The 21,711-nt window shown below is 62.4% G+C and overlaps 1 protein-coding gene across 1 annotated transcript; it reads right to left on the bottom strand.

Annotated features, from left to right (window-relative positions):
- Positions 1-833: 833 nt before the first annotated feature.
- Positions 834-17,701, bottom strand: LOC131399569 (receptor-type tyrosine-protein phosphatase V-like). The gene is given in 42 exon segments (XM_058533911.1): positions 834-893; positions 1,097-1,340; positions 2,033-2,123; positions 2,429-2,507; positions 2,589-2,632; positions 2,635-2,689; positions 2,851-2,922; positions 3,221-3,356; positions 3,459-3,483; positions 3,486-3,610; positions 4,209-4,333; positions 4,503-4,634; positions 5,526-5,602; positions 5,670-5,760; positions 5,938-6,031; positions 6,993-7,040; positions 7,161-7,287; positions 8,192-8,206; positions 8,209-8,276; positions 8,739-8,784; positions 8,787-8,876; positions 8,879-8,941; positions 9,207-9,299; positions 9,511-9,956; positions 10,248-10,512; positions 10,733-10,810; positions 10,813-10,995; positions 12,065-12,268; positions 12,374-12,381; positions 12,518-12,659; positions 12,779-12,963; positions 13,981-14,269; positions 14,423-14,515; positions 14,518-14,580; positions 14,583-14,660; positions 14,760-14,849; positions 15,817-16,080; positions 16,266-16,535; positions 16,743-16,905; positions 16,908-17,014; positions 17,253-17,303; positions 17,647-17,701. Coding segments are annotated over 42 exon segments (5,034 nt in total).
- Positions 17,702-21,711: the final 4,010 nt, after the last annotated feature.

The raw sequence follows: 21,711 nt of genomic DNA, 5'->3' as shown, positions 1-21,711 counted from the left end.
AGCCCCCACCAGGACAATCGGTGTCCAGCTTCAGGCCCCCTGTCATCCAGAACCATCTGATCAGGGGGCAGCGGGAGCTCACGGGGCCATCGCAATCCCGTCACATGGCGTGCGGTTCAGTCCTAAAGCCTGTGGGACAGACTGCTTCCCGGCCGCATCCTCACCCTGCTGCCTGGTCTCTGCTCCTCCTGGTCTTTCTCTTCCCCACACCCCTCACTCTCTCTCCCACCTCCCTCCTCTGCCGAGGGGAGCAGGAGGACAGCTTGAAGGAGCAGAGAACACCGGGTACCGGGGCGGCAAAGCCCGGCTCATGCTTTCCGAGTCAGCGCGGCTCCCGCGTGCACACTGCTGGGAAGGCAGGCCACAGCTGGGGCGGCCCCTGGGGACTGCAGCAGGTAGAGAGGCCCAGGGATGGCAGGCAGAAGGGAAGCCGGGAACGGGGTGGGGGAGACCATGAGTGACTGGGGCTCTGAGCCCAGGGCGCCCCAGGAGACTAAAGTCTGAGGACATTGGGCGGTTGGGGGTCGGGGCTTCTCCGAGGGGAAAGCCAGTTCAGGTGGACCCCTTCCCTAGCCTGGCCCTGCTCAGGTTTGCCCCCCATGCCCTCACGTTGGGCCCCATGTCCGCACGCGTCTTTGAGGCTGTTTCTTGCCTCCTCTGGGAAGGAGGTGACAGACAGGACACAGCCTCAACCTTGACCATATCCTTTATTGCCAGCTTGGCCCGGTCCCCGACAGCCCCAGGGAAGCCAGGCCCGAGCGGGCTTGCTGGGCTGGTCGTCACTGCCTGGCAGGCACACGCCTCTTGGGCTCCTGCACGGCGCCGTGAGCAACTCAGGGCAGCCCATCCAGCAGCGCGCAGCTCAGACAGTTGTAGAGGTGGATGTACTGTGCCTGCGGCAGATGCAGGGTGAGGAGCCTGCCCCCTCCGACCAGAAAGGCCTTGTGTCCCCAACCCCGGTCCATCTGGGAGCATCGTGGTCCAGAGCACCACCTGGTGGCTGCCCAGAGGGTGCGCCCCGAGGCCACCTGCAGCTGGCGCAGAACCTCCTCTGCATCCCTGCCAGCCCCAAGCCGAGACCCTGGTGGCGGCTCACCAGCATCGGGGTCATGAGGCCACAGGTCAGTGACTGCTGCAGGGCCACGTTAAAGATGTTCACGGTGCCCTCAGCCCCCACCTGCTGCAGCAGCTGGTCCACGGCCAGGAAGGTGCCCAGCAGGGCTGCCCGTTGCTGCAATTGGCCTAGAGTTGGATGGGGTCCCTGAGGGAGGGGGATGGGGGTACCCAGGTCTGCGGGGAGACCCAGCCGGGGCCTGGGGCCTGGAAGGCACGTTAGGCCCCTGGTGAGCCAGGCTGGGCCCGGGCAGGGAGGATAAACTCCTAAAAGATGTCACATCCCTGAAGGATGTAGGGCAGAGAGAGGAGAGACGGGAGCACCAGATGACTGTGTTGTTTGGACCCGTGACTCAAGCAGTGAGGCCCTGCCGTAGGAGCAGTGAGGGGGTGCTGGTGCCCGCTGCCCCAGACCTTTGTCCAATAGCACCTGGAGTGGCCGAGCAGCGCGCCCAGCTTCTCTGTGTCCTGGAGCAGCACTGGCCCACAGCGGCCAGGAAGGGCAGCAGGGTGGTGGCAGGAGATTGTGCCCCAGCTCCCAGCACGGAAACTGCAGTCTCTGCACCAGCCTCTCCTTCCGGCTCTCCCTCTGGGGGCAAGGATGCCGGCATTGGTGCTAGGGAGGGCATAGCACTCTTCTCCACACATCCCCCCTGACAGCCTGGGGACCTAAGGGTGTGACCCTGAGGAGGGTGCAGGGCCAGCCCACCATGCTGCTCTCGGCCACCCAGCACACTGTCACTGTGTGCACGACCATGGGCTGCATCTCCGTTGGCCAGAACTCCCGTGGCAGGACCAAGTCAGGGCGGCTCGGGAGCTCCCGAGGTCTCTACCTGACCGGGTCACAGGCCACACTGCCAACCTCCCACCCCGCCCCGACTCCTGAGGCCTCCCGTCCTCGGACCCTCTGCTCTCTCACCTTCTCCCGGGAGTGGGGCGGGCACAGGGAGACCAGCACACGGGCTGGTGATTCCACACCAGCTCCCAGAGCTCCTCTGGCCCCGTGGGGCCTGTCAGCACCACGTGGTCTCAGCCAGAAAGCCCACCCTGCAGAGCACAGCCCATTGCACTCTGGGCATTGAGGGTGTTCCCTGCCCAACCCACAGCTCTAGGGCCCCCAGGAGCCCTCGCCCAGGAAGCACAGATGGTCGAAGAGGGCAATAGGTCCTCATCTGACAAGGAAGAGCCAGGCTTCGGGCAGCTCGTCCAGGGGGCTCTCCTCCGCTTGAGGACGGGTGTCTGAGGGAAGATGCAGGGAGAGGCTGCAGAATCCCCACCCAGCCCCCTGGCCACCCACACCGTCCACGGCACTCACAGGGGACAGTGCTGTCCTGTTCATGGCCGGGGCGGGGCGTTGACGAGCCAGCCTCATCCCCAATGGCCTGGAGCAGGAGCTGGGAGGGAGATGCGCATCTGAGCCTGGGTAGAGCCTGAAGAAGGGCCCACCAGGCAGGGGCGCCTGCCTCAGTTCTCACCAACCCCGGCCCGAAGCGTACTTCGTACTCCTGCAGGAAGCCACGCTGGCATGGGCCGCCCTCTGGGGCCACGCCTGGGCAAAGCTGGCCACTGGGATGGGCTGGGGCCCGGGGGCGGGGCGTGGAGGGGTCAGGGCACTGGAGGGTCCCCGGTTCCCACGTCGAGTCCTCTCGGCTCTGCCATGGGCGGGAGTCGGGGGACCGTCGCTGAGAGGGCACAGAAACCTGCACCCCACCCAACAAAGGCCCAGGGAGCTGTGACCCACTCAGAGGGGTCAGGGGGCCCTTCCAGAGTCCTGTTCAGGAGGCAGCTGTGCAGGAAGATGTACTGGCTCTGGGGGGGGTGGGTCCGTCTCCAGGCCTGCCAGCAAGACAGGGGTGGGTGGGGGCAGGAGGGAGCCTCCTGGTGCCATCCCACAGTGTGGAAACTGGCAGGCCCACCCCACCTCCCCTTCCACGAAAGGGACACGGAAGCCCAGATGGGGTCCCGGGTTCCAGCCCCTCCTCCCCGGGTCCTCTGTGTGCCCCGGGAGCTCCTTTCCCTGGTCCCTTCAGACCTGTGGCCTCATGGCGGGCCACCTCCCACTGCTTCCTCAGGGTCCTCCTCCCAGCCCAGCCTGCTGGGCCCTCACCAGGGTCTGCATCACGAGGGGCCGGTGCAGCCGCAGCTCGTATATGGCGTTGAACACGTCTACTGTCGGCTCCTCCTCCAGCTGCTGTGGCAGCCTCAACAGGACCACGGAGGTGCCACTGCGGCCCACGCCGGTGCTGGGGGCAACACCTGGGCAGCTGCAGGGTGGAGGGGCTGCCTGAGCCCTCCCCCCTCCTCCCTCCAGGCCAGGCAGCCCCTTGCCCCCTACCTGGCCTCACCTCCAGTGCACCAGGATGGGCCCCGGGCAGCCCTCACCTGCTCCCTCACCAGCTCTGTGAAGGTGAGCAGGGAGCTGGGGACCACGGGGACGCTGTGGTCAGGCAACGTGGTGAACTGCAGCTGTCTCACCCTCTGCTGCTGCCGCCGGGCCCTCTGAGGAGGGGCGGGGGAGGAGGGGCCGCTGCTTCTCCTTGTCCTCCTGACTCCAGGGTCCTCGGCCCAGCACCTCAGCTTTCCTCACCAGATCCCCGAGGGCAGGGGTGATGCCTCCCCTCTCAGACTGGGTGTCCCCCAAGGGCAGGAGCAGTGCCCCCCACCCCCCGCAGACTGGAGACCCCCCCCTTTGGCTCCTTCTCCAGCCTCCTGGGTGATCTCTGCCTAGAGGGTGCGCAGGCAGAGGGGCGCTGCTGGTCCCTGGCTTTCTTGTCCCAGGAGGCACAGCCTGGGAAGGCAGATGGGACATGGGGGTTTGGAGTGAAGCAGGGAGCTGAGCGCAGGGCAGGAACACTCACTTCCTGCCTGCTCTGCCTTGGACTCTTTGCGCGACCTCCGACAAACCCCTAACCCTCTCTGTGCCTCTGTACCTTCCCTCACCACCACCTGCCCTGGGCAGTGCCGGGTGCCTGCGATCTCGGAAGGCAGGAGGCCTAGGGACCCAGGCAGTGGGGCACCCTTTCCCGAGGGTACCAGTTCAGATGTCCACTCCTCCCCACCCTCCCCACCCGGCCCCATCCCATCCCCTGGGGCGCATGTGCTGCAGCCCGAACTCCCACATGGTCCACTCGTCCTTGGGCTCCTCAGCCAGGAAGTGGACAGTGATATGACTGTGGGTGACAGGGGTGGGGTCGGCCGGCCAGAAATGCTCACACAGCACCTGGGGCCAACGGTAAAGCGGAGGGGGCAGCGGTGGGCCCAACCCCACCGCTCCACGCATCCTGGGCTCTGCGGAAAGTCTGCCCTCTGCACCGACCCAGCTCCAACACCACAGCCATTCCCGCAAGGAGCGCATGTGCCACCTGGTGGCCATTCCGGAAACTGCTCACCCTTCGGTTCGTGCTGACGGTCAGCGTGATGATGACATGGACCTGCTGCTCCCACACCAGCCGCCAGAAGTCCTCCAGAGTTCTCTTGAGCGTCCCCTGGGTGGCGATGAATTCCTGCGGGTGGGTGTAGTCCTGCGGGGGTGGAGCACAGGAACATGCGATTTGGTGACGCCTTGGGCCCCGGGCCCCACCACACGCAGCAGTAAACATCCCACGTGTGATCTCCAGGATTGAGGACCTGTGTCCTTGCCTCCATGTGTGCAAACACACCAATACACATGTGCACCAGGAGGGGTGGCCTCAGAGACACCACCACACCCCAGCCCCACCTGGATGGGGCAAGAAAACCCTACATGAAAACACAAGACATGCACAGGAGAAGTGGTATCCCGGTCCACCCTCTCCACCAACCTTCCTAAACCAAACTCTGCACTTCCTCCATGCTCAAAGAGCTTCCACGGCTCCTCACCGCCATCCAAACAAATCCAGAGCCTGTCTAACCCCGCTCCTTCCTCCAGCCCCCATCTGCCCCTGCTGTCTCACGCCCACTGCCCGACCCTCACCCGGCACACTGCCTGGACGCCCTGCCCGCTGGGCTCTGAATGTCCTGCCCCTCTTGCCACACTTGTCAAAATTCTGTTCATCCTTAAGAGATCAATGTCCCTCCTCGAGGAGGCCTTTCTCGAGTCCTCGGGGAGACTAAATACTCCCTTCTCCCATGTGCCCTGAGCACCATGCTGGCTCCAGCACTTGTCACACCACGTGGTAGATGTGACACCTGCACACGCACACACATGCACACACTGAAGGCGGGAACTCGGTGAGCCCAGCCCTGCCTCCTGCGGGCCCAGCCTGGTGCCTGGAACACAGCAGGCCCTCATGAACCACCTGCCGGGTCGGCCTCCGGGAACGCCAGCTGGACACCTCCGTGGGCAGTTGCTACAGCAAGGCCAGGACACGTGGCCTGCCGACAGCCCGTCTCCCGAGCAGACGCCCCACCGACAGCCCCGCAGGCAGCCTTGCCAGGATGAAGTTGGAATTGATGTAGGTGGAGTGGGGCTATCCCTCCAGCTGGGCCAGCGGGACCCGGAAGCGGTCCTCTGCAGAGGGTAAAGGTTACCCACGCTTAGCGTGGGGCACACAGCCCTCCTTGCGCCCGCCGCTTGCAGGGCAGCACGTGCGGGTAGCCGTTCTTGGTGGCGTTGGCAAGGTGTTCGGCCTCCAGTCTGGGCTGCTCTTTGCCCCGCTCCTTCAGCTCCTGCAGAGGTTGGGGGCAGGTGCTGGTGGCTGACAGGACAAGCCGGCCCTACCCCAGAGAGGGGCAGGGGGGCGTGCATAGCTGGGAGATTGCCCCCACACCTTCAGGGCAGGTCCAGCCCAGCCCAGATGCCCGTGGCCCTCTCTGCTCTGAGCCTGAGGGCAGTAGAGGCTGTACCTCAAACTCTTGGAAGAAAGCCTGGTGAGCATGCACACTCTTGGCCTCGTAGCTCCGCCAGAAGCTGTGAGTGGGGATTGGCTGGTGGGTCTGCCTAGTGGGAGAGGCAGGGAGTGGGCCCAGGGCCCTGGTGTGCAGAATCCTCCCCTGTGCTCAGGTGGGCGGTGGGAACAGTCCTGGCTGCGCGACCTGATCACCTGGGAGCTTCTAGGAGCACAGACCTGGGTCCACCTGTGAAGTAGAGCCAGCACGCTGAGCAGGTCCCCCGATGCACGGTCTGGGCTGCCCACTGCCAGTGCAGGAAGATGCGGGCAGACAGGCCACAGGTGGACACATCTGTGAGTCTTTAGAGCCCTCATGGTCCCGAGGAGGGCTTCCGTGCACAGTGGTGCTCACACACGTCAGCTCAGTACAGAGTCAATGTAGGAAGGGCAGGAGTGACCGGAGGAACAATTACAGACTTGCCCTCCATAGATCCCCGGGCTAGTGTCTCCCGGAGGGAGGAGGAGGAGGGGAAGAGAGGGGAGGGGAGGGGAGGAAGAGGGGGAGGAGGAGGGGAGGAGGAAGAGGAGGAAGGGAGAGGAGGGGGGGAGGAGGAGGAGGAGGGAAGGGGGAGGAGGAGAGGAGGAGGAGGGGAGGAGGAAGAGGAGGAAGGGGGAAGATGGGGGAGGAGGAGGAGAGGGGAAAGGTGGGGAGGAGGAGGCGGAGGAGGAGGAGGGGATGGGAGGAGGCAGGGATGAGAGGGGGAGGGGGAAGGAGAGGAGGAGGAGGAGGAGGACAAGGAGGAGAAGGAGGAGGAGAGGGGAGAAGAAGGAAGGAGTGGGAGGGAGGAGGCTGAATGTGCCGAAAACAGCTGGGAGCTCAAAGAGTTGGAGAAAAGGCCCTGGGGAAGTTGTGACAAAGGGGTGTGGGTGGCAGAGGCATGAGCCCGGCCTGGCTGGGATGCAGCCCCAGGCGAGCAGGCTGCCAGGGGAGAGGGCCATGCCCCCATGACCTGAGCAGGGCAGGGCCACATTGCCCACCAGGCCATCGGGAGGGCGGGGACGTGCACTCACCACAGGTTGTAAGCTGTCAGCTCTTGGGAAAACAGATTCTTCTCTGCCCTGCCAAGGATGAAAGGCCTGTGGGTTCCAGCCCCAGGGGGACAAGGGGTAGGCTGGCCTCTGGGGGAAGGAGGCCCTCTTCCCCTAGCAGCGCTGGCCCCGGCCTTCCCTCCCACTCACCTCTGCCCCTTCACCCGCCTCCAGTGCAGCAGGCCCAGCACAGCACAGACGGTGAGGACTCCGGCCACCATGATGCCCACCACCACTGGGAGGGGCATTGCCATCCTGGAGACACCGGCCTGGGGCCCTGCAGAGGGCAAGGCGGAACATAGCAGCCTTGTCCCACTGTCCCGCAGACACGCCAGCCTCTGCTGGATGTGAGACCCTCCGGGTGGAGGGCACAGCGACAAGCCCCCTCCCCCAGAAGTTCCCAGTGCCAAACCGAGGCCAGAGATGGCTGCCAGGGGACCATCCTGAAGGGGACCTGAGAACACCCAGCAAGCTCTCCCTGCCCAGCTCCCAAGTCCACCCCAAAGACACCACTCTAGTCCCTGACATCCTCAAAGAAAAGACAGAAGGGAGAGGCCTGGCCTCCTGGGCCTTCTAGAATGCACTGTCCAACCACCAGCCACATGTGGCTATCAAGCACCTTGAAACGTGGCTGCTCCAAATTCAGATTTGCCCTAAGTGTAAAATACACTCAGGATTTCACAGACTTAACAAGAAAAAAAGAATGTAAAATAGCTCATTAACAATTTAAAAAAATGGATCACATGTTGATATAGTATTTTTGATATCTTGGTTTAAATAAAATGTTACTAAAATTAATTTCCCCTATTCCTTTTTACCTTTTTAACGTAGCTACTAGGAAATTTTAAATTACATTTGTGGTTTGACGTGGGTGGCCTGCCTTATGTTTCCCCTGGACAGTGCTGTTCCGGAACCGTGATGGCCCGGGAGCAGCAGGCACAGAGGGCAGTGCAGGGAAGGAGTGTTCATGGCAGCAGCAGACCATACCCTCGAGGCCTCTGCCTCCCCTGCCCTGTCCATCCACCCACCCAGGCCAAGCCCGGGGTCAGCAGCCCCTCATCTCTGGTCTGGGTTTCCAGCTTTGCGAGATGGGCCATGTCCTCCCTGCAGTCTCAGCTGGGCGCCTGCTGCTGGTGGGGACAAGCCTCAGATGAGGGGCCCAGTGGGAACCGTAGCCCTACCTGAGAAGGCTGAGAGGAGACAGCTGTCTCAGGAGAGCTGTGTTCAGTAAAGGCCACAACACAACCTGGGGCAGAGAGACGGGGCCTTCTGATGGGAAGGGGCAAGCAGAGAAGGCAAAGCCCCTCCCAGGAAACTGAGTCACGAGCAATAGACCCTCCAAGATGAGAGGTCCTCACCTGTTTAGAGTTACCTGAAACTTTAGAACAAGCCACCCAGCTTCCCTTCCATCTTCCCTGCCCCACTCTGAAATCAAGGAGAAGCCCGAGAAGCAGGTGTCTGAATATACTTGGCATCACCCTGGCAAGCTGAAACAGCACCCTTTCCCCCTTCTTTTCTGAAAAAAGAACCACATAACAGATGGGGGTTCCCCTTTTTGCCTTGTCTACTAGGATGCCCAGTCAAAACAACTCTATTGACCCTGATGGACCAGGACATGCTTTCTGTGTGTGACTCAGTCCAGATCTTTTGTTGAGAGAACGTGCAAACAACCCGTAAATGAAATTTACAGGGGCTGCCCCTCCGCTCAGCCTTTGCCGTCACCAATACTGGTAACCTGGCTTGAGCTGCCCATTGCATATCTCCTGGGTCTGCCACTGTCCTCCGTGCCCACAGGCACCGTCCAGGATCTCAGTGTGGCCCAGGGCCCTGGGGGGATGGGATTGGGAAGTAGGATGGCCAGGTAGAGTCCTGTTCTCCAGAGTAGTGGTCGTACCACGTGCGGTTGATGGCTCCCCGAGAAGGCCAAGCCACTGAGAGGAACAGGGAAGGGGCAGGGCAGGGTTGGCAGTGAGGCAGAGGCTCCCCCCACCAGAGGGGCTACCCCGTTTCTCCTGCTCCCGCCATTCATAATGCACATTCAGCCCCATCTTCAAGAACATGCTGGCCCCCTTCCTGCTCCGAGAGCTGCGCCGGCCCGAGACATTTCATCTCACCAGTCTTGGTGCCCGGGGCCCTCACTTGCGCCCTTCTCGGCAGTAGCCAGGGTCTCCCAGGCCCTCTTGGGCCAGGACTCACGTGATGTGTTGGTGGTGGCGATGACGCCGTCCCACCAGGTCTGCCCGTCGTTCTTGCCAAACACGCCCTGTGTGACCATCACTCCCACCCCGGCTCAGGCTCCAGCTGGGGGGTGCCAGGCTGGGGACAGAGAGCAGGAGAGTGAGGGCCTGACGGGATGCCTAGCAAGGTCCCCAAGGGCGGGGGTCCTGCCATCGCTCCCCAGCGCCTCTCATGGTGCCTGGCACCCAGTGGCTGAAGGAGACAACTAAATAAGGACTAGAAGATTCCGGGGCTGGCGTGCAGGGCCTGAGGCTCCTGGTACCTGGATCAGGGCCAGAGAAAGGGTTGGGGCTTGGAAAGCGGGGGCCCCCGCAGCAAGGCCAGAGGAGGGAGAGCCCCAGTGTGTGACGACAGAGGAAGCCCGAGTGAGCAGAGGGGCTCCCGAGGCGTGAAGACTGCCTCCCCGCTGCAGAAGTGGTGCACACCATGGCAACAGCCCGACGCCGCAGGCCATTCCTGCCCAGCACGGCGAGGCTGAGGCGGTAGGAAGTGGCGGGAGCCAGGCTGGACACCAGGAGAGTATCCCCGGAGTTGCTGGCCTGGAAAATGAGCTGAGTGTTCCCTCCCGAGGCCAGCTGCTCTGCCAGTAACACGCAGGAGCCCACGTCCCCCGCAGGCACCACCCAGTTCAGGGCCAGGCAGGTGGCCTCGGAGTGGCACTGCACAACCTCCAAGGGGCCAGGCTCTGTGAGAATCCAAGGTTCTGGGCTGTGGGGGTGTCAGTGTACCCCAAGAGGATGGCATCTGGGACAGGGGCTCTCAAAATCAGCAGGCCAAAGGGACTGGGCGTTTATGTTCATGGGAAGGGGCACCGGCCACAAGGAGAGACAACCTCTCCTTTGGACATCACTCCCATCTGGAGAAGCAGAGGGAGCACATCGCCAGGGCAGGCACCGCCCCTGGGGGACAGGTGGCTCAGGACAGAACGGACAGTGCTGACCCTGGATTGGGGCTTGCCTCTGAGGGCACTTTCGTCCTCCCCAACAGAAGTCGACATACCAATGCGCAGCAGCACGGGGGGGTAGACGCCTGCAGCAGCCCGCCCGACACCGCATGGACAGGGAGAGGCTGCATCCAGGTGTGAGGTCCCTCGGGACGAGGTGGGCCTGGCCCAGCACCAGGGGCTGCTCCCAGGAGATGTTCCCGGCCACTGGGAGCTGAGCTCGGCACACCTCCTGCCCCAAGGGGCCGCTGGCCCAGGCCAGGCCAATCACGGCACTGCCCACCCGCATGGACACCAACAACTCATTGGGCATGAGTGGGGCTGTGGGTGGAAGGAGGCAGATGAACCAGGCCGCTGGCCCCAGCCCTGAGGGCCCAGTGCATGATGCAGGGGCTCGCTGACCCCACGCAGGGCCCTCAGGTGTGGAGGCTGGAAAACAAGACTAGAGGGGGGTTCAGATGCCACTGAGGGAGGAACCCAGGGGTCTCAGAGGGAGCCTGCACGCCTCCCTCCCCCCACTGCCTCTCCCACCCCCACTTACTGGTCCAGCCGGAGGCGATGGCGGCCGCCGTGTGGAGGGTCCCAACCTGGGAGACAATCTCCACCTTGTACTTAGTGCCGGAGTCAGAGCCAGAAAGCTCGTGCTGTCGCCCTCAGCTCCCACAGTGCTGGTGCCTGCCTGGACACCTGCCTGGTACAGGGTCACCTGGTAGCCATCCCAGCCCCCGGGAGCATGGACCCAGGATGCCCAGAGCTGAGCGAGGCCTTCACTGGTCACATTTACCAGAGGAGGGGTGAGAGGGGCTGTGGAGAGAGCAAGATATGGGGGATGGACATGGAGGGAGGTGTTATGGGCTGGACCGTGTCCCTCCAAAAATTCACATTGAAGTCTTGATCCCCAGGACCTCAGAATTTGACTGTATTTGGGAATAAGGTCTTTAAGGAGGTCATTAAGGTAAAATGAGGTCATTAGGTGGGGCCCTATGACTGGCGTCCTTATAAGAAGAGGAAATTAGGACACAGACACACACAAAGGGACCACCAGGTGAGGACACAGAGAGAAGATGGCGTCTACATGCCTAGGAGGGAGGCCTGGGCCAGACCCTTCCCTCACAGCCTCAGAAGAAGCCAGCCCTGCCCACATCCCAATCTCAGACTTCCAGCCTCCAAAGCATCAAGGAAACCCATTTCTGCTGTTGAAGCTACTGGCCTGTGGTGCTGTTAGGGTGAGTCTAACAGACCATCACAGGAGGAAAAAATACAGCCACATCTGGGTTCCTTCCTCCCTGAAGGATCCCCCACTTCTCCTCCATCCTCGGCCCCACAGGAAACCCCCGGGAGCTGAGACTCCGGTCCAGGGTGTCAGGCGAGCCCCAATCTGAGCGATATGGTGGCAGGGCTCCACAGTACAGACCAGCACAGAATCACCCGCCCGCCTACCCCTGCACCTGTCCTGGGCAAAGCTGGACGGGGCAGCACAGAGTTCAGTCAGGTGCTTTTTCCCAGCCCAGGCCCGGCACCCAAGGAGCTTCAAAGGCCCCTAAGTGGGTGGACAGGCTCTGAAGGGCAGGCAGGTGTCTGGGGACTCAGACCAGGACCTGGAGTCACACGAGCCTGGCCCAGCCACCTTGTCAACACCTCCTTTGTAAATGGGGAAACTGAGGCTCAGAGAGGGTCGAGGCTTGCTCCAGGGGCTGAGCCACAGCTGGAACCAGGTCTCTTGCCTCCCAGGCCAGAACTCTTTCCAGTTCCCTCCCAGCCTGTCTGAGGCCTCACGTCCTCGAGAGGAACCAGGAGGACAGGGCGGGGGGGGGAGGGGGGTGGCCGCCCTGGAGAGGGAGGGTGCTAGGCTGGGGCAGCAACTGCTCCTCACCGAGGACCCAGCCAGCAGAAGAGCAGGAGGTCTCAGGCCAGCATGAGAGGAGCTTCCGACCCGGGTTCTGCGGCTCGCGGGCTTCAGGGAGCAGGGGAACCCCTGCGCCTGGGTGACTGCCGGCCTCTACAGGGCCATCATATCCCACTCCTCTTGGGGGCTCGCACACGGCCAGGAGCAGGGGCTCTGCGTCGCTCGTCTGACCTGGGATCCCAGCTCCCCACTGAGGGCCGAGGACCCTGGGGCAGGTCCCTCCCTTCTCTGTGCCTCGTTTCCTCGTCTGCGAAGGGAGAGAACCCTATTGCCTACCTCGCAGGCTGTGGTTGTGAGAATAAAGGAGAGAACACAGGGAGACTCAGCGAAGAGCCAGTGAGCATGAGCCCTCGTCGTTGTTAGCCACTCGCAGCCCAGGTGGGGCTGGAGGCCGGGTCCTCCCCGCCTCCCACCTCCCACCTCCACAGCGTGGCGGAGAGCGTGGAGGGTCCTGCACCCATGGCCACTGCACGAGAGCAAACCCCAGGGCTCTGCCCTCCGTGCAGGCTGCCGGGGGCCTGGGCCTGGGGGTTCCCAGTCAGGGCATTGGGTCTCCTGGTGCCTTGGGGTCGGGGACAACCACAGTCAGCCCAGCTGCCTGCCCAAGAATGACAGAGGCCCCCCGGGGAATCCAAACGGCAAGGGTTGCCGGTAAGGAGGGCCTGTGCAGAGGGCAGTCACTATTCCAGCCCATGGAGCTGGGACTGCTGCTCTCATCCGGGCCCTGCAGGGCAGCCAGCCATACCAGGAACTCAGTGCCCAGGGCCAGCTGGGCCCAGGAGAAGTGCTGAGCCTCGGGAGCCAGCATCTCCTGGCTTTCCAGAGTCAGGGCCCTCCGGCAGTAAAGCCGCAGCTGGAAGCCGTCCCTGCCGCCCGGTGGGGGACTCCAGGAGGCCCTCAGGGCAGGAGGCAGGGAGGCCAGGCCCAGGCTCAGGTTGGCAGGAGAAGCAGGGACTGCAGGGTCAAGGAAGAACAGACTTGGATTGGCCCAAATCCCCGTCATTGTCACCATCTCCCCTTGCACGCTGTCTGCACCCTTCTCCTCCGTCTCTAGATGGGCCCCAAACGCCCACAAGTCCACCTTCCATGGGCTCGAAGCCACTCTTCTTTCCCAGGAAAACTCCTTGAAAGACGTGGGTCTCTGCCCTGAGACCTGCTCCCCACCTCCTCCCCAGACTGTCGGCTCCTTGAGGACACGAAGTCTGGCTCACATGGTCCCCAGGCATGGCACCTGCCTCTTAACCCCTTAGGGCCCGAGTCTCCAGCTCACCCGCCGACACGCGCTCTCTCTGCCCCCTGTGGGCCTTGGTGCATGAGCAGCCTCTCGATAAAGCCCCTCTCTGCCCATCCTGCGCAGACCCACATGCTTCTCAGCTCACTCTTCTCCTGGAACCTTCCCTGACTCCCTAAGCAGCGGTCCCTCCTGCAAGTCCTAAAAGATTAGACTGAACCACGTAAAATTCCCGTAGTCACGGACTTGAACCCACAGGAAGAGTTTCATACAGTTCAAAATACACTGAGCATATTCCCATCAATGCATTTACATCTATTATTCTATGCTGTGTAAAATAATACATATTATATATGTGCGTTTACATGTGTGTATGTATATATACACCATCTGTTTACTTGTCAGTCTTCCTTTCTAGACTATCATAATTTTTAGCCTCATTCCTAGAAAATGGGAGGCATTTATTAAATATTTGTTAGATGGATGGCTGACCAGACGGCAAGATGTGGAAAATGCTTGCAAATAGATCCACGAAAGGCCTGGCCTTGGATGGACATGTGGCCCTCTGAGTCGAGAGCACAGCACACAGAAGGGCAGAGGGTGAAGGAAGCTGGCCCCACCCCACCATCAGGGCTAGCCTCCCAGAGGCTGCATCCAAGACTTCCGGGTGCAGGTGCGGGTCGTCTGGATGCAGGAGCTGAGGTTCCCCACCCAGGTCCACACAGACACACTATAGCAGAAGCCAGGCACTAGACCCTTCAGCATCAGGCTGGAATTATCAGGTCCCACGTCGACGAGGCTGCACGGTGACCCCTGGCTGCCCTCTTGGTGCCAGCTAACCCTGTAGCCTTCCCACTGCCCCGGTGCTGGGGCCCAACCTATGTTCAGGTCCAATGGGCTGCCCCTGCCAGTGACCTCTAGTGACTGGGGCGCCAGGGGCCCTGCAGAGAGGGGTGGTTTGCTAAAGGGGCCATACAGCGTCTGTGGCCCTGTGGTGCCCTTGCCAGCTCTCCTGAGCCTCTCCCCTACCCAGACCTCCCTCCCCAAGGCCAGGCCACCCAGTCAGGCAAGGGCACACAGTGGCTGGCGCTCACTTGTACGGCCTGTGAGGCTCTGGGTGGTGTCTCCCAGAGAGGAGACCATGTCCACCTGGGGGACCCTGGGCACCAGCCCATGGAAAGTGACTGGGTGGCACCAGGTGGCATGGAGCTGCTTCCAAGGAGGCCTGGGGCTTCCTCCGTGTGGAGCAGCACCTGCCTGGCTCCGTGGTGGCCTCCAGCCTGTCCAGCGGCAGCTTGATGCCGTCGCCTTGTCTGGGCTGTGCTGTAGGATCTGGAGAGAACACAGCCCCAGAGAGTGAGGACCCACCTGCCTCTCAACGCAGGTGCCCCAGGCAGGACCCTATCCTGTTCTCTACCAGCCCAGACTCACCGTCCAGCTGGGTGCTGGCCTGGGCCCAGGCATCATAGGGCCCAGCCAGAACCCTCAGCTCCAGAGCATCACACCCAGTGGGCAGGGGCCCTGGGGCCCAGAGTGGTGCTCTTCTCCTCAGCCTGAGCAGGTAGCCATCCCAGACTCCGGGCCTCACCCTCCAGCTTGCCTTGAGCTCTCAGGCTAGGGGATCAGCACCCAGTCCAGGGGGCAGAGGGGTCTGTGGAGGAGAGGAGCAAACACATGCAGAAAGACCTAAACGGCAGACAGGAAGGATCCACCCTCCCTGGGCCAGCTTCTTTCTCTATGCACTGGACCACGTCTTATCCAGATGCCAGGGGGCACCATTTGCCACATTCTGGATGAATCCCAGATCTGGCCCTGGACAGCAGTAAGAGGTGATGACACCGACGTGATCAAGTGTGTACGTGCACACACGGCTCCAAGCAGTCCACACGCAGGATCCCACACTTACTCCTCCCACCACCGCAGAGGACACTAGTATTGTCATCCCCACTAAAGATGCAGAGACAGAAGCACAGAGACAGCGAGCAATCTGTCCAGAGGCCCACAGCCAGTGAGTGGCAGAAGTGAGCCTCGGCCCTAGGCAGTCCGATACCTCTGCTCTTCACCACTGCAAGACGTGTTTCTCAAAACAAAATCGCGGCAGAGTCAACGTGGGCGCTGTGGGCACCAGCCCGGGTCAGGTCAGCTTGGCCGCACACAAGCTGCGTGGCCGTGGGTCCATCCTCTCTGAACCTTGGCTCCCTCTACCACAGAGTGGGGTGACATGACTTACACGAGGCTGCGTGAGGATTACATGAGGTGACAGCACAGAGGCTGGGACACAGAGAGGTTCATGTGACGATGAGCCTTGTACCACCGTCACCTTCTCAGGTGTGCACCACCACCAGCTGCCAGGAGGGGCACTGCCTCCGAGCCTCACTCCTTCCCTGCGGGATTCCAAAGGACCCTCCACCATTGTATCCTGCCCACTGGCCAGAGGAGAAGAGCTGGGGAGCCTCTGCTGTGTCCCCCTTACGCCTGAGGCACTCACGTGTCCCCTCAGCGGCATCGGGCCCCACTGCCCGATGGGGCCCAGCAGCAGCACTGAGCACCAGCTCATAGGGGGTGCCCGGAGAGAGGTGGACGGAGGTGTGACTGGAGACCCTCTGTCTGACCACCACAGTCCAGTTGGTGCCACCCAGGAGGTCTGTGAGCACCAGGTGGAGCCAGGCGGCCCCCACAGAGCCAGTCCAGGAGGCTCACAGGGCACTGGTGCCCAGGGTAGGGAGCACCAGCTGATCTGGGGACACAAGGGCTGCAGGAAGAATGGAGAGAGCAAAGTCGGGCTCTAGAGAGGGCCCTGGAGCAGGATCCCAGCACTGAGCCCAGAAAGAAGGCCAGAAGCCAGGCCACTTCGGGAGGTGTTTGCCAGGAGATCTGGACGGCCACCATCACTCCCAGACTGGCTGCTACCTGGGGCCCTGCCAAGGGCCTGCTCACCTGCCCACTGCCAGATGCTGGTCTTCACTTGGAGGTGGCCAGCCCAGGTGGTAACCTCCAGATCATACTTGCTACCTGGCAATAGGTCGCTAAAATTGTAGGACAGGGTGCCTGGGGGCACAGAGATCTTGTGTGTCAATGTCTGGGACTCCAGGTGGTAGAGGAGAAACAGGTAGCCATCCTGCTCCCCAGGGGCCGCACTCCATGAGGCCTCCAGGCTGGATGGGCTCCCAGGGCTATGGAGCTGCAGGTAACAGACAGACAATGGGGCTGCATCGGAGGGAGAGAAGCACCCACTTCAGGGCCAGGGGGGCAACACCCTCTGCTTCTAAATGGGCCATCGTACCCCGCGTGGTTCTCGGAGATGTTGCTCTCTTGTCTCCCCTGACCCTCACTAGCCCTTCAGGGAAGCCACCTCCTTCTCAGACCCCAGTCAATGCCTGCACACCCCCCGCCCCCCGCCTGCAGGCCACACACCAGTGTAGACAGTAAGGGTGACAGTGGCATTCTGCCCACAGGGTCGCAGGGCGGTCACTTCCAGTTGGTAGCAACTTCCTGGCACCAGGCCCTGGAACTCAAAGCTGGACACGTTGGTGTGGGCCTGGAGCAGCTGCCCTTCGGGAGAACTGAGGGGAACAGATAGGTGAGGCACAGGGCGTGGCTGAACCCGCCCGGCTCTGGGGCTGCCCAGCTCAAAAAGAGGCTGGTTGGCCTCCCCTCTCTGCTGACGTTCATTTTCAGAGGTGGTCCTGGGGCAAAGGGGGAGCATTCAGAGTCTCCCCATGCCTCTTCTGCCCTAAAGAAGTAGGTGAGGCAAAGGGGCAGAGCAGAGGCAGAGTCTGCGCGGAGAAGTTGCCCCTGGACACCCCCCTCCCTCCCAGACCCCCTCCCTCCCTCCCTCCTAGCCCCTCACCCTCCCTCCCAGACCCCCTCCTCCCTCCTGTACCCCCCTCGCTCCCAGACCCCCTCCCCTCTGAAGACACCTACCTCCACTCTCCCCGGCTGGGCTCCCTTCCAGGGAGTGGCACACATCTTCCCATAGGAAGGAGAGGGGAGGAGATGGGCAGAGGCCTCTAGGGTCCAGGCCCATATGAAAGCCAGTGGGGACAGGGTGGGATCAGGGGGAAGCTGTCCTGTTGTCCAAGACTGCCCGAGACACGGCCAAAGGGGCGTCGCGGGCGGGCACACCCAAGAGGTGGGAGGCGGCCGGCGCCAGGAGCAGACTGTTCTTGCTGCCATCCTGCCTGCTGGCAGGTGGGAAGGGGGAGCCTCTGTCTTGCCTAATGCAGACCAGCTGTGCAGCCCCAAGAGAGGTGGGAGGCCTGAATTGGCCCTGGAGAGCAGGGACCCCACCCTCCCGTCCCCAATGCCCACCTTACCTTAGCCAAGAAGCCCTGGAGCCAGAGGAGGGCAGGGAACAGGACTGGGGGCCTCATCCTGATGCCTTCAAAGGAAAGTTGGGAGGCAGCGGGGGAGGAGCCACTCCCCCCAACCTTCCCCTTGCCCCGCTGGCTGGCTGGCTGGCAAGGGAGGGAAAATCAGATTTTAGGCGGATGGCAGGTGGTGAGAGCAAGCAGCTACCTCTGAACCCCAGACCCTGACCCCCACCCCACCCAGCCTGGGCCAGGCTCTGCACGGCAAGAGAGCCTGGACTGGCTCAGGACCCAGAATGTGGAAAGGGATTTCAACTCTCAGGCTCAGACAAGCCTACCCTACCTCTGCCTCCCCCACCTCCCCCTTACTCCCAGCAGCTGGCTTTCCAGGGAGGAAGATGCCCTGCACACTTCAGAAAGACCAAGAGGAGGAATGGCCTTGCAAGTGGACACACATGGCAGAGGTAGCTGGCTCTGCACTCCTGGACCCCGGAAGGGGACTGTGATTGGACTCTACCAGCATGTGGGCAACGGATGGGGTGTTTGCGTTCCTGAGGGAGAGGGTGCCAGGGAACTCGGTGACCTCGCGTGCTGTGTGTTGCTGTGAGCTGGGCAGACGGAGCAGCTCTGAGCGTGTGGCCCCTTCTGTGTATCCATGTGACCCCATGCTCTTGTGGACAGAGGCACAGGCGCACACCCTAAAGGCCTTGATCTGGTGAGTGTAGATCTGGCAGAGCCCACTTGGCCCTTGGCACCCATCTGGTCCCACGCCCTCACCGCCCAGATGAGGAGGCTGATACCCAGAGAAGGGAGAGCCCAGCCCAGGACTCCACACGTGTGAGGAGATGAGCTGGACTTGAACCTGGGACTTCCGGCTCCACTGAGCAGACGTGGCAAACCCTGCTCTGAACCCCCAAATTGGTGGCCTCTCAGCTCGGAAGGCTCTGAGGAGCCACTCACGTCCCTAGGACCTATGCTTGCCTTCCCACCTCCTCTCCTCGCTCAGAGGTGCCCACCCTGTCCCCCTGTCCCCCTAGCTCCCACCTGGCAGCAGGCACCACAAAGCCTGGGGAAGCCTACCTGGGGCCTGGCCTAGAGGATGGGGAGCTTGAGGCTTCACCCCAGCCTAGAGCCAGCTCCTCACCTCCAGCTGCTCGCTATGTGCCCCCCAAGACAGCTGACATGGGGCAGGGGGCAGGGGAAAGAGAGCGGAAGAAGGAAGGCTCTGGGCCCTGGGAAAGAAGTCGGGGACTGAGACACTAACTCAGGAAGTGGGGAGGGGAAATTTGCAGCAAAACAGGCAGGTGGAGAAACTCTGAACCCCGAGACAGCTTCTGTGGGAGCCAGGCTCTCAGGCCAGCCCTGTGGGGAGGACAGGCTGCATGGACACAAGCTCAGGCCAGAGCTAGGGCCCGCCTGCCACGCCCCCGCTCCACCCAGCCCCAAACCTCAGAGCCACCCACCTGGTCCCTGGATGGGGGCCTGGAAACTCAGCCCTGCAGACTCATCAGATTTTCCAGGCCGTGCGTGTGTGCGTGTGTGTGTGTGTGTGTGTGTGCATGCATGTGCTCTTTCAAAAGAAGTGGGGGGAGAGCAATTAGGAAAACCAATGTGAGAGGGAAGAGGTCCCAGTCTGGCCAAGGGCGGCCCCCCATCCTGCCTCACCTTGGGGCACCTCACTGTGCTCTTTCTGGCAGCGTCGCCATCAGCAGCGGCAAACGTGGGGGGTGGGGGGTACCATCCTAACTCAGATTCTAGGAGAAGAGATGCAGCAAGACATGGTTGCAGATAAGGGGGGCTCAGACCCTTCCCAAGAATCCCCACAAAGAGGGACCCATTGGGAACCACACAGACGCTATAGCTCATCCTGTGGACAGAGCCTGGAGAAGGCACCTGGCCAGAGAAGGCCCACCTGCCGGCCCCCCAGCCAGCCTGGGGCTGCCTTGGGGATGGGAGGGAGGCTCTGGAGGGTGCAGAGAGGCCTGACAGAAGCGGCAGCCTCCCCAGCCCAAGGCTCTCCATTCAGCAAAATACCTACCACGAGGCTGTCTCCTCCCCAGCAACCACTGGCACAGACAAACCCACATCCTCTCCCTGGAGAACCCCAGGTCCTCCCGAGGTCTCGGAGCACCTACTGATTCTTTCTGGAGAGTGCCGGCCCAGAGGCAGATGAGGGCAGGGGACAGGTCCAGGCGTCCTGCTCCCAAATGTGCGCCAGCCTGGGCTCTCCCCGCAGCTAGCCTAGGCCCCTGCCGTCATCTCTCGGGACCCCCATGCTGGGGAAGGTAACAGCCAGGCGGGAGGGGTGGGGTGGTGCAGACAGCCCAGTCTTCCATTTGTCCTCCCACTCCCTGGGGAAGGTCCCCGGAAGGGGAGGCCCAGGGCCTGCTGACCAGGCCGCGGGAAGGCAGCAAGGCCCGCGAGAGGCTGTGCACGGTTATGCCAGCAGCCTGGGCGTGTGTGTGCGAGTGCACAGTGAGCCGCGAGGGTGCATGCACCTGTCTGGATGGAGGTGCACGCATGGGCGTCCAGGGACGTCACGGAGGGACCAGGGGGAGAGGAGGGCCCTGGAAAGGAAGGGCTGTGTTGGGGAACAGATGTCCATTTCCTCAGCTCTGGACTGGGGAGAGAGGGAGGGACTCTCTGCTGTCCTAAAGTCCTCCTACGAGGGACCTGAGGCCCAGCCACCTGGCAGAAAATGGGGCTCTTCCCTGGAACTGCCCTGGTGTTGGGCTGGCCTGAGTCGCTGGTCCTTCAGCCGGGAGGGGAGGGGATGGAAACTCCCCTCACCAGCAGGCACCCAGAAGGAGTCGTGGAAACTGGGTCCGGAGGGGGCTGGGCACCTGGGATGGCTGCACAGAGGCAGGGCCCCAGGACACGCCCAGGGGATCTCCCTGCTCCTTCACACCTCACACCCGCTGGCCCAGACCCCCTCCCACATTCCTAACAGCACTTCTCTGCCCCACTCACAGCGAGGCTCCTCCGGTGTCCCCTGCTTCCTCTTGGATGAGGCCTCTGGATCCCGTCTCTCTGTGTCTCTGTCTCCATCACACAGCCAGGGACCAATTGGGGCCCGTAACTTTGGGGCCAAAGCTGGCCTGGGCTGGCCCAGGATTTGGGGGGTGTGGGAGGACCTGGGAGCCTAGGGCATCTCCGGAGAGGAACCAGGAGGGCCAGGGAGGGGGCAGAACATGTAGAGCGCACAGGACCCAGGAGTCCTGGCCTCAGCAGCTGGCCCAGTCCCCAAGATCCCCCCTCTGGGATTCTATAGGGTGGCAGCCTTTGACTCTGGGGGCTGGCAGCAGCCTGGCCTCTCCCTGGTGCTGCAAGGGAACAAGAACCCCCAGGAACTCCGGATCTACCTGCCCCTCTGAGGGGCTTCTGACACTGCGGACGGTGGGGTTGTGGCTCGCAGCCCTGGGACTGCGGAGTGACTGAGGGAGGGAGGCAGTGGGCCCAGGCAGCCCTCCCTGAATGCAAGCTGGAGGGAGTGGGCAGTGAGGAGGGGGGTCTGCAGAGAGATAAGACTCACAGACTCAGACGCTGCCCCGCCCCCCACAGTGTCTCCCCCAGCTGACGGCTCCTGAGCACCAGTGGGGGCAAGCACTTCACAGACCTCAGACCACTTGATGTCACTCCCTGCGAAGGGAGGACTGATGAGGAGACAGCCTCAGGGAGGTTCCGACGCTTCCCCAAGGTCACACAGCAAATAAGCTACAGTGCAGACCCGCGGCCCCCAGGGCCTCTCAGCTTTCAACTATTGCTGTACTTTCTCTGGAGTTGAGGGTGCTGGGACCTAAGTCCCAACCCTGGAAGGCAGATCAGCATCGGAGTGAGCAGGGTTTGGGAGCTGTCTGGGCAGTTCCACACCGGGAACAGGGAAGCTTCCGGAGAGGAGTCACTCCAGGGACGCCCACGCCCCACCCCCACCCCCAGCAGCCTGGACAGAACGAGTCCACCCCAGAGAGGGCAGAGGGGTGTCCCAGGCCCCCGGCCAGGCTGGGAGGGCTGCTGCAGGGTGACGACACGTGTCTTGTCCTGCCTGAGGCTTGTGGGCGGTGCCTCACCCCTCC

The sequence above is a fragment of the Diceros bicornis genome, chromosome 38 (genome assembly GCF_020826845.1).
Source record: "Diceros bicornis minor isolate mBicDic1 chromosome 38, mDicBic1.mat.cur, whole genome shotgun sequence".
NCBI classification, from domain to species: domain Eukaryota; kingdom Metazoa; phylum Chordata; class Mammalia; order Perissodactyla; family Rhinocerotidae; genus Diceros; species Diceros bicornis.
This window is presented reverse-complemented; position numbering and strand designations above follow the sequence as displayed.